This window comes from Bufo gargarizans, chromosome 10, assembly GCF_014858855.1.
Source record: "Bufo gargarizans isolate SCDJY-AF-19 chromosome 10, ASM1485885v1, whole genome shotgun sequence".
NCBI lineage: Eukaryota > Metazoa > Chordata > Amphibia > Anura > Bufonidae > Bufo > Bufo gargarizans.
This window is the reverse complement of record NC_058089.1, coordinates 67335465-67348079: the sequence shown is the minus strand read 5'-3', so window position 1 is coordinate 67348079 and position 12615 is coordinate 67335465. Positions and strand designations below refer to the sequence as shown.

The window sequence follows — 12615 nt, the reverse complement described above, 5'->3', positions numbered from 1 at the left end:
GGGTAGGGCTTATTTTGGCTCCATGAATATTTTATATAGACACATGCCAATTAAAGAACAGTCCCTGGACAGTGTTTATATTAAATATGACTATAACCCCCTCATCCATAGGAATGCACCCATATACTGCAGTACATGGGTGCATTCCTATGGATGAGGGAGGTTATAGTCATATTTGCCACACATTTTTCATTCTGGTACCGTATATTGCCCCTGAGCTGTCCTTACCCAAGGGACCTAGGCAGTAATCTACGGTACCAGGGAGAGCAGATAAGGCACGGGAGAGATGTAGGGAGCTCCTCCAGGCAGCAGAGAGGAGAAGGAGATCCTCCTGCTGCCTCCTTCATGTGAGTAAGAACGCGCAGGCTGGCGGCAGTACAGGGCATACAGAGAAGCCGCCAGCCCGCCCAACGGGAAAGTGAAGGGAAGCATGGGCTGCCGGCATAATTTAGCATTTAGTGAAGCCGCAAGCCCGCCCGCCAGTTGCTGCTTAGTGCCGCGATGTAGCCTGAAGCCTGCGCTGGCCGCCCGCCCACGGTTTCATGGCAGCTCAGGAGCCATTAGTGAGCGCTCCTGAGCTGCTGCAGCCCACACATTTCCCCCACCTTCCCTTTACCTAAAAAAATATACGGCTGTATATAGGGCTTATATTTTAAGCCTACTCCAAAAACCCTGCAAAATAGCGCTAGGGCTTATTATCAGGGTAGGGCTTATTTTTGGGGAAACATAGTAGTTTCCAAGCTCTGTTTACGGACCCTTTTTGAATATTGGCACCACATTTGATATGCGCCAATCCTGTGGGACACTCCTGTCAGTATAGAGTCCTTAAATATTTCTGCAAATTGCAGAACCAAGGTATTAAATATTGAGTTTTGTTTGGCTGTTTTCTCTTGCTGTGTTACAGTAAAAATGGATTAAAATGGAAAGTCTGCAAAAAAAAGTGACATTTAGAAATTTCTCCTCTAGTTTCCTCGAATTCTTTAATTATGTGTGTTTTTTATTATTATATAAGGCCCTCAAATTGACAACATAACTGAACTGGTCCCTTAAAAAGCTTTTAAAAAATAAAAAAATATTGCCTCTACAATTTTAAGCTATCTAACATCCTAAAAATATAAAATTACATTTACAATGATGCCAACAAAATGATAGACATATGAGGAATGTAAAGTACCGTATTTTTCGCTTTATAAGATGCACCTGATGATAAGACACACCTAGGTTTTTGAGGAGGAAAATAAGAAATAAAATAGTTTGAACCAAAAGGTGTGCTTTTGAACTAATGGTGGTCTGTGGATGACACACTGTTATGGTGGTCTGGGGATGACACTATTATAGGGGATCTGTGGATGACGCACTGTTATGGGAGCATCTGTGGATGATGCACTGTTATGGGAGCATCTGTGGATGATGCACTGTTATGGGGGCATCTGTGGATGATGCACTGTTATGGGGGCATCTGTGGATGACACACTGTTATGGGAGCATCTGTGGATGACACTGTTATGGGGGGATCTGTGGATGATGCACTGTTATGGGAGCATCTGTGGATGATGCACTGTTATGGGGGCATCTGTGGATGATGCACTGTTATGGGGGCATCTGTGGATGACACACTGTTATGGGAGCATCTGTGGATGATGCACTGTTATGGGGGCATCTGTGGATGATGCACTGTTATGGGAGCATCTGTGGATGATGCACTGTTATGGGGGCATCTGTGGATGACGCACTGTTATGGGAGCATCTGTGGATGATGCACTGTTATGGGGGCATCTGTGGATGACGCACTGTTATGGGAGCATCTGTGGATGATGCACTGTTATGGGAGCATCTGTGGATGATGCACTGTTATGGGGGCATCTGTGGATGACGCACTGTTATGGGAGCATCTGTGGATGATGCACTGTTATGGGGGCATCTGTGGATGACGCACTGTTATGGGGGCATCTGTGGATGACACTGTTATGGGGGGATCTGTGGATGACACATATATAGCATCTTATGCTATATATATGTCATCCACAGATCCCCCCATAATAGTGTGACTGTGTAAATAGTGACCCCCAATACATCTGGCCCTGCTTACAGCAGTCTTCATATCTAAATTGTAGTCATGTAATCCCTTACCTCTTGCCACCTCCACATTATACTGTATGAGTATCAGGAGCTCCTTCTGCTCCCGCCATGTGCACTTCATTTCTGTGACTGTCACCGCAGTCAAAAAATTGCAACAGGGCCAGGTAGATAGCGGACTCTTTGGGTAGTCTGAGCAGGACACTGTGCAGTCCCTACAGCATGGTAAAATGCTCCAAAGTGTGTACTCACTCAATCAAACTACCGTAGCAGGCGGAGCAGGCACGAGAGGGAGTGAGTGACGTTACACTGCTGGCCAGCCTGCCTGCTACGGTAGTTTGATGTGTGCGTACTACTACAGAGGATTGCACTTTAGTGAAACTGCATGCAGCTGTGATGCAGTTTTTGGAGCATTTTATCATGCTGTAGGGACTGCACAGTGTCCTGCTCAGACTGCCCAAAGAGCCCGCTATCTACCTGGCCCTGCTGCAATTTTTTGACTGCGGTGACATCCAAAGCTAACCAAGAGGTTAAGGAGTACATGACTACAGTTTAGATATGAAGACTGCTGTGAGCGGGGCCTGGTGTAAGAGTACAGTAACTGCATCGGGCCCCGCCGCGAGTGCAATTGCCAGCCTCCAGCCCCTCCTCCCTCCCTGCTGATACATAGCAGGCCGCGGTGTGCAGCATAGCGGCCAGCGATGTATCAGTGTCAGCGCACCATTCACTTTATAAGACGCACTGCATTTTCCACCCACTTTTTTTGGGGGGGGAGTGCATCTTTTAAAGCGAAGAATACGGTAATGTAAATGTAAATTTTTTTTAGTAAATTTGGGATTTATTTTTATAAATAAATGTGAAACATATCAACTCAAATTTACTGCTAACATTAAGTACAATGTATCATGAGAAAACATTTCTCAGAATGGCTTGGATAAGTAAAAGCATTCCAAAAGTATAAAGTGACACTTCAGGTTTGCAAAAAAAAAGGGACTGGTCAGGAAGGTAAAAGCTGGCCCAGGATAGAAGGGGGTTAAGGTTCTGACTATGTATTTTGCCTATATTTGCTGTACCTACTGAATATAGGGTCCACAGAATGCACACTGTACTATGCTACATTGGTTTGTTTACATTTATTTGAAGTAAATAAGTATTTTCCCATTTTCTTCAACAGATTCAAAATTATCTCCTAAGAAACAATCAACTTCTAAATACCATTACTGGAAATACTACTGTATCTCAAGAGGTAAAATGAACTGTAAAAGAAATGACTGATCAATCTTTAATCAAATTTGCCAACATTTTTTGGCATTTGAAGTGAATTAAAGGGGTTGTCACATCTCAACGTTACCAAGGTGCGATAAGACACAGTCCCGACCACTTCCAGGCCGGGAAAGACCGGTGTGCTCTGCTGCTGTTTCAGTGGCTCTCTTTGCCATGCATGAGAGCTACTGAAACAGTGTAGCACAAGCTATGTTGTATCCCTAACTCAAACACCATAGCTTGCTGTGCTGCGCTGTTTGCAGCTATCATGCACGGCAATGAGAGCCACTGAAACAGCACAGCGTTGGAGCGCACTGGTCTTTCCCGGCCTGGAGGTGGTCGGGACAGTGTCTCATCTTGCCTTAGTAACAGCGAGATGAGACAACCCTTTAATAAAGAGAAGCAACATGTTTCCAATATACTTCACCTCCCTTTACTATCCACTTCTCACATGGATTTGTTGAAGATTTGTTAAAGGGGTTGTCCAAGTTATTTTTTAGGTTTTTGCATGTTTTTCACTAAGCAAATGTAAGGGGTTTTCAATTCACTTACTTCGAGTACAGTGGCCCTGTTCTCCTAGTTAGCTGAGCGTCACAGGACCTGTGATGGCGGCTTCTTTCCCAGCTCTGTGCACGGAATGTCACTGTGGGCTGTGCTGGTTGCAGCTACAAGCCACGCCCCCTGTACTACCCTATCTGCAGGCTGAGCTGTCTGCCCTGTGTCTCCTCTCCCACTGGATTCTTCAGCAAAGTTTAACCCTTTCTACCAGAAGCAACACAGGATTGGAGGCTCTCCCTCAGGCACTGAGCAACTGCAGAGTTTCCTCTTCTCCAGACACTGAAGAGATAAATGCTGTGCACAGGATCCTCACTCTGCAGACACAGAGCTGACAAAGACTGGAGGAGTTCTCTTCTCTGCACTCTTCTGCTGGCTGTGAAGACATGTCTGCAGAGCATTGCACAAGACCAGGTAGGGGGTATATCCTGTGTGTATCTGCAATGTCATTGTACTGTACAGCTGGGACTTGCAGTCCCACGTGTGCAATATAAATATCCCAGCAGTCAGACTGCAGATAGGAAAGCAATTTTATTCACTCCCTTTACAGAGCAGTGGGAAGGAAAGACTGCCTTTTTGTGATGTCCGGATCATGAACGAATCGTTCTTTTGAATCGATTCAGTTCACTGAACCGGAAGAGTCGATTCCTCTGACTGAGCTGATCCGAGTGAAACAGCTCACTGCCATTAGCATAGAGGCAGCAGCAGGCAGTGTAATAGGAGCCGACAGTGGAAGCTAGCCCCGCCCCTCCCCACCCTCCAACCAATCAGAGGCAGCCAGAAGGCCAGCACTGACTCACAGCACAGGGGAGTCGTGCAGGGACTCAGAGAATCGTCTGAGTTTATTAGTTAAAAGAATCAAATGAGTCAGAGACGTGTCACGAGTCCCTGCCAGGCTTCCTGACTGTCTCTGACTCATTCGATTCTTTTAACTAATAGACTCTTAGACAATTATCTAGATCCCTGCAATAACTATACAGTATAATTACATACCAGTCTGCCCACTGCATTCACTGCAGCAGAGCTGTGTTTGCCAGGAGCGAGTCCTCCAGACCTTCGGTTGACTTAAGAGCCGACTCAGCAAGTGAACCGAAGATTCGATGAACTGAGCATGCGCATTGATCTTCAGTTCACTTGCTTCTGCCGGCTCAGGAAGTGAACCGAAGATCCGATTCATGAAAAAGTTCCGAACTTCCCATCTCTACTGCCTTTGTTGACACCCACAAATATTCATGAAGAAAACCTCAGAGATTGTTGTTACACGCCCCCACAGCTCTGCAACTGCATGTCAACAAAGGGCCAGAACAGAACTATGGAAATGAGGAAATATATATATATTTTTGCCTGAAACATGCTTAGTTTATGTACAGTATATATTAGTGATCATCAGATTTACAGTGCTTATATTTTATTTTTTTACATAACTCGGACAACCCCTATAAAATTTGGCAACCACTAGACGCTTTGTACCAAACACTCCCCTATGCAGTAATACACATACCAGGTGACAAACATACCTTCATGGCTGTAAATGTTGGCACCCCTGAAATTTTTCAAGAAAATGAAGTATTTCTCACAGAAAAGTATTGCAGTAACACATGTTTTGCTATACACATGTTTATTCCCTTTGTGTGTATTGGAACAAAACCAAAAAAGAGAGTAAAAAAAGCAAATTGGACATAATGTCTCAAATTTCAGGGGTGCCATGACTGAACAAATGAAAAATAGATAACTATATGTATTATTGGCACTTATGATTCCTCGGCACAAGAAGTGATGAATATACTTGGTAAATATCGGTCACTTCTAAAAACAGATCCAGATATTTTGGGATTCATTCCAGATTTTCCAGCAATTACGTATAGACTTGGCCGCAACCTAAGGATTACCTTGGTTCATAGCCATTTTGAGATGTATAGAAAACGATACGTGGCTGACTAATAGACAACTGGGTACCTTCCAATGCGACCAATTCGTTTCTAGAGGGTCTCAGTTATCTGACTCTGGTGGACACAAGATATACCAAACCTGCTTGTTTGCTAATTGCAACACTGAGGGAGTTGTATATCTATGTAAATGCACATGTAATCTTATGTATAAAGGCAAACATAATGGTGATGTCAGAATATAAAGACAGGCATAAGAGGTGGAGATCTTGATATAATCTTGAAACAAAAAGAAGCTAGATGGACATATATCACCCCGTTTGGTTTAAATGACTATATAGATTTTGAATGTTTTATCTGAATTTTGTTTGGGGAATAGTCATTCTATTCCTAATATCTACGCTTGGGCGAGGTTATAGTGCAGCTAATAATTATTTGCTGCACTTGATTTTTTTATCGTAGCCTTCCCTCTATTAATACCTCCCCATCCCACAGTCCATAAGTAGAGTTGAGCGAACACCTGGATGTTCGGGTTCGAGAAGTTCGGCCGAACTTCCCGGAAATGTTCGGGTTCGGGATCCGAACCCGATCCGAACTTCGTCCCGAACCCGAACCCCATTGAAGTCAATGGGGACCCGAACTTTTCGGTACTAAAAAGGCTGTAAAACAGCCCAGGAAAGGGCTAGAGGGCTGCAAAAGGCAGCAACATGTAGGTAAATCCCCTGCAAACAAATGTGGATAGGGAAATGAATTAAAATAAAAATTAAATAAATAGAAATTAACCAAAATCAATTGGAGAGAGGTCCCATAGCAGAGAATCTGGCTTCACGTCACCCACCACTGGAACAGTCCATTCTCAGATATTTAGGCCCCGGCACCCAGGCAGAGGAGAGAGGTCCTGTAACAGAAAATCTGTCTTCATGTCAGCAGAGAATCAGTCTGCATGTCATAGCAGAGAATCAGGCTTCACGTCAGCCACCACTGCAACAGTCCATTGTCATAAATTTAGGCCCAGCACCCAGGCAGAGGAGAGAGGTCCCGTAACAGACAATCTGGCTTCATGTCAGCAGAGAATCAGTCTTCATGTCATAGCAGAGAATCAGGCTTCACGTCACCCACCACTGTAACAGTCCATTTTCATAAATTTAGGCCAAGCACCCAGGCAGAGGAGAGAGGTCCCGTAACAGACAATCTGGCTTCATGTCAGCAGAGAATCAGTCTTCATATCATAGCAGAGAATCAGGCTTCACGTCACCCACCACTGTAAGAGTCCATTTTCATAAATTTAGGCCCAGCACCCAGGCAGAGGAGAGAGGTCCCTTAACAGAGAATCTGGCTTCATGTCAGCAGAGAATCAGTCTGCATGTCATAGCAGAGAATCAGGCTTCACGTCAGCCACCACTGCAACAGTCCATTTTCATAAATTTAGGCCCAGCACCCAGGCAAAGGAGAGAGGTCCCGTAACAGAGAATCTAGCTTCATGTCAGCAGAGAATCAGTCTGCATGTCATAGCAGAGAATCAGGCTTCACGTCAGCCACCACTGCAACAGTCCATTTTCATAAATTTAGGCCCAGCACCCAGGCAGAGGAGAGAGGTCCCGTAACAGAGAATCTGGCTTCATGTCAGCAGAGAATCAGTCTGCATGTCATAGCAGAGAATCAGGCTTCACGTCAGCCACCACTGCAACAGTCCATTTTCATAAATTTAGGCCAAGCACCCAGGCAGAGGAGAGAGGTCCCGTAACAGACAATCTGGCTTCATGTCAGCAGAGAATCAGTCTTCATATCATAGCAGAGAATCAGGCTTCACGTCACCCACCACTGTAAGAGTCCATTTTCATAAATTTAGGCCCAGCACCCAGGCAGAGGAGACAGGTCCCGTAACAGACAATCTGGCTTCATGTCAGCAGAGAATCAGTCTGCATGTCATAGCAGAGAATCAGGCTTCACGTCAGCCACCAATGCAACAGTCCATTGTCATAAATTTAGGCCAAGCACCCAGGCAGAGGAGAGAGGTCCCGTAACAGACAATCTGGCTTCATGTCAGCAGAGAATCAGTCTGCATGTCATAGCAGAGAATCAGGCTTAACGTCAGCCACCATTGCAACAGTCCATTGTCATAAATTTAGGCCCAGCACCCAGGCAGAGGAGAGAGGTCCCGTAACAGACAATCTGGCTTCATGTCAGCAGAGAATCAGTCTGCATGTCATAGCAGAGAATCAGGCTTCACGTCAGCCACCAGTGCAACAGTCCATTGTCATAAATTTAGGCCAAGCACCCAGGCAGAGGAGAGAGGTCCCGTAACAGACAATTTGGCTTCATGTCAGCAGAGAATTAGTCTGCATGTCATAGCAGAGAATCAGGCTTCACGTCACCCAACAGTGGAACAGTCCATTGGAATATATTTAGGCCCCGGCACCCAGACAGAGGAGAGGTTCATTCAAATTTGGGTAGCCTCGCAATATAATGGTAAAATGAAAATAAAAATAGGATTGAATGAGGAAGTGCCCTGGAGTACAATAATATATGGTTAAGGGGAGGTAGTTAATGTCTAATCTGGACAAGGGATGGACAGGTCCTGTGGGATCCATGCCTGGTTCATTTTTATGAACGTCAGCTTGTCCACATTGGCTGTAGACAGGCGGCTGCGTTTGTCTGTAATGACACCCCCTGCCGTGCTGAATACACGTTCAGACAAAACGCTGGCCGCCAGGCAGGCCAGCACCTCCAAGGCATAAAAGGCTAGCTCTGGCCACGTGGACAATGTAGAGACCCAGTAGTTGAATGGGGCCGAACCATCAGTCAGTACGTGGAGGGGTGTGCACACGTATTGTTCCACCATGTTAGTGAAATGTTGCCTCCTGCTAACACGTTGCGTATCAGGTGGTGGTGCAGTTAGCTGTGGCGTGTTGACAAAACTTTTCCACATCTCTGCCATGCTAACCCTGCCCTCAGAGGAGCTGGCCGTGACACAGCTGCCTTGGCGACCTCTTGCTCCTCCTCTGCCTTGGCCTTGGGCTTCCATTTGTTCCCCTGTGACATTTGGGAATTCTCTCAGTAGCGCGTCTACCAACGTGCGCTTGTACTCGCACATCTTCCTATCACGCTCCAGTGCAGGAAGTATGGTGGGCACATTGTCTTTGTAGCGTGGATCCAGCAGGGTGGCAACCCAGTAGTCCGCACACGTTAAAATGTGGGCAACTCTGCTGTTGTTGTGCAGGCACTGCAGCATGTAGTCGCTCATGTGTGCCAGGCTGCCCAGGGGTAAGGACAAGCTGTCCTCTGTGGGAGGCGTATCGTCATCGTCCTGCCTTTCCCCCCAGCCACGCACCAGTGATGGACCCGAGCTGCGTTGGGTGCCACCCCGCTGTGACCATGCTTCATCCTCATCCTCCTCATCCTCCTCCTCCACCTCCTCCTCATCCTCGTCCTCCTCGTCCTCCAGTAGTGGACCCTGGCTGGCCACATTTGTACCTGGCCTCTGCTGTTGCCAAAAACCTCCCTCTGAGTCACTTCGAAGAGACTGGCCTGAAAGTGCTAAAAATGACCCCTCTTCCTCCTCCTCCTCCTCCTCCTCCTGGGCCACCACCTCTTCCATCATCGCCCTAAGTGTTTTCTCAAGGAGACATAGAAGTGGTATTGTAACGCTGATAACGGCGTCATCGCCACTGGCCATGTTGGTGGAGTACTCGAAACAGCGCAACAGGGCACACAGGTCTCGCATGGAGGCCCAGTCATTGGTGGTGAAGTGGTGCTGTTCTGTAGTGCGACTGACCCGTGCGTGCTGCAGCTGAAACTCCACTATGGCCTGCTGCTGCTCGCACAGTCTGTCCAGCATGTGCAAGGTGGAGTTCCACCTGGTGGGCACGTCGCATATGAGGCGGTGAGCGGGAAGGCCGAAGTTACGCTGTAGCGCAGACAGGCGAGCAGCAGCAGGATGTGAACGCCGGAAGCGCGAACAGACGGCCCGCACTTTATGCAGCAGCTCTGACATGTCGGGGTAGTTGTGAATGAACTTCTGCACCACCAAATTCAGCACATGCGCCAAGCAAGGGATGTGCGTCAAACTGGCTAGTCCCAGAGCTGCAACGAGATTTCGCCCATTATCACACACCACCAGGCCGGGCTTGAGGCTCACCGGCAGCAACCACTCGTCGGTCTGTTGTTCTATACCCTGCCACAACTTCTGTGCGGTGTGGGGCCTGTCCCCCAAACATATGAGTTTCAGAATGGCCTGCTGACGTTTACCCCGGGCTGTGCTGAAGTTGGTGGTGAAGGTGTGTGGCTGACTAGATGAGCAGGTGGAAGAAGAGGAGGAGGAAGTCGAGTAGGAGGAGGTGGCAACAGGAGGCAAAGAATGTTGCCCTGCGATCCTTGGCGGCGGAAGGACGTGCGCCAAACAGCTCTCCGCCTGGGGCCCAGCTGCCACTACATTTACCCAGTGTGCAGTTAGGGAGATATAGCGTCCCTGGCCGTGCTTACTGGTCCACGTATCTGTGGTTAGGTGGACCTTGCCACAGATGGCGTTGCGCAGTGCACACTTGATTTTATCGGATACTTGGTTGTGCAGGGAAGGCACGGCTCTCTTGGACAAGTAGTGCCGGCTGGGAACAACATACTGTGGGACAGCAAGCGACATGAGCTGTTTGAAGCTGTCTGTGTCCACCAGCCTAAATGACAGCATTTCATAGGCCAGTAGTTTAGAAATGCTGGCATTCAGGGCCAGGGATCGAGGGTGGCTAGGTGGGAATTTACGCTTTCTCTCAAATGTTTGTGAGATGGAGAGCTGAACGCTGCCGTGTGACATGGTTGAGACGCTTGGTGACGGAGGTGGTGTTGGTGGTACATCCCCTGTTTGCTGGGCGGCAGGTGCCAACGTTCCTCCAGAGGCGGAGGAGGAGGCCGAGGCGGCAGCAGCAGAAGAGGCCGAGGCGGCAGCAGCAGAAGAGGTAGCAGGGGGAGCCTGAGTGACTTCCTTGGTTTTAAGGTGTTTACTCCACTGCAGTTCATGCTTTGCATGCAGGTGCCTGGTCATGCAGGTTGTGCTCAGGTTCAGAACGTTAATGCCTCGCTTCAGGCTCTGATGGCACAGCGTGCAAACCACTCGGGTCTTGTCGCCAGCACATTGTTTGAAGAAGTGCCATGCCAGGGAACTCCTTGAAGCTGCCTTTGGGGTGCTCGGTCCCAGATGGCGGCGGTCAGTAGCAGGCGGAGTCTCTTGGCGGCGGGTGTTCTGCTTTTGCCCACTGCTCCCTCTTTTGCTACGCTGTTGGCTCGGTCTCACTACTGCCTCTTCCTCCGAACTGTGAAAGTCAGTGGCACGACCTTCATTCCATGTGGGGTCTAGGACCTCATCGTCCCCTGCATCGTCTTCCACCCAGTCTTCCTCCCTGACCTCCTGTTCAGTCTGCACACTGCAGAAAGACGCAGCAGTTGGCACCTGTGTTTCGTCATCATCAGAGACATGCTGAGGTGGTATTCCCATGTCCTCATCATCAAGAAACATAAGTGGTTGTGCGTCAGTGCATTCTATGTCTTTCACCGCTGGGGAAGGGCTAGGTGGATGCCCTTGGGAAACCCTGCCAGCGGAGTCTTCAAACAGCATAAGAGACTGCAGCATAACTTGAGGCTCAGACAGTTTCCCTGGTATGCATGGGGGTGATGTGACAGACTGATGGGGTTGGTTTTCAGGCGCCATCTGTGCGCTTTCTGCAGAAGACTGGGTGGGAGATAATGTGAACGTGCTGGATCCACTGTCGGCCACCCAATTGACTAATGCCTGTACCTGCTCAGGCCTTACCATCCTTAGAACGGCATTGGGCCCCACCATATATCGCTGTAAATTCTGGCGGCTACTGGGACCTGAGGTAGTTGGTACACTAGGACGTGTGGATGTGGCAGAACGGCCACGTCCTCTCCCAGCACCAGAGGGTCCACTAACACCACCACGACCATGTCCACGTCCCTTACTAGATGTTTTCCTCATTGTTATCGTTCACCACAACAACAAAAATATTATTTGGCCCAATGTATTGTATTCAAATTCAGCTGAATATAAATTTGAGGCCTAGTATTTAGGCGCTGGGTGACCGGTATGGATTTACTGACAGAATTAGACTTGGAAATGCACAGTAGCGTGTGTGTGAAGTTATTCTGAATGACCCTATGTGCACCTTGAATATTATATACCCTTTTAGGGATAGATTTCAAATAGCTCTGATACAGCAGAAACCACTAAATTATGAAATTGCTAAATTGGGAATTGTATTTCAACCCAGAACAAAAAATGTGCTTTGGCGGACACTAAATAACTTGCCCAGCCAGAACAGTACAGCGGTAACGACAGATTTAGCGGGATATAAATTTGAGGCCTAGTATTTAGGCGCTGGGTGACCGGTATGGATTTACTGACAGAATTAGACTTGGAAATGCACAGTAGCGTGGGTGTGAAGTTATTCTGAATGACCCTATGTGCACCTTGAATATTATATACCCTTTTAGGGATAGATTTCAAATAGCTCTGATACAGCAGAAACCACTAAATTATGAAATTGCTAAATTGGGAATTGTATTTCAACCCAGAACAAAAAATGTGCTTTGACGGACACTAAATAACTTGCCCAGCCAGAACAGTACAGCGGTAACGACAGATTTAGCGGGATATAAATTTGAGGCCTAGTATTTAGGCGCTGGGTGACCGGTATGGATTTACTGACAGAATTAGACTTGGAAATGCACAGTAGCGTGTGTGTGAAGTTATTCTGAATGACCCTATGTGCACCTTGAATATAGGGTCATATACCCTTTTAGGGATAGATTTCAAATAGCTCTGATA

The 12615-nt window shown here is 47.4% G+C and overlaps 1 protein-coding gene across 3 annotated transcripts in view; it reads left to right on the top strand.

The window, feature by feature from the left end:
• LOC122921143 (capping protein, Arp2/3 and myosin-I linker protein 3-like) overlaps nucleotides 1-12615 on the top strand; it is a 782130-nt gene that overhangs the window by 752716 nt on the left and 16799 nt on the right. For all 3 annotated transcript variants that reach the window (XM_044271159.1, XM_044271158.1, XM_044271160.1), the window contains one exon: nucleotides 3251-3322. In XM_044271159.1, the coding sequence (XP_044127094.1) occupies nucleotides 3251-3322 (72 nt within the window). The remainder of the gene's footprint in view (nucleotides 1-3250; nucleotides 3323-12615) is intronic.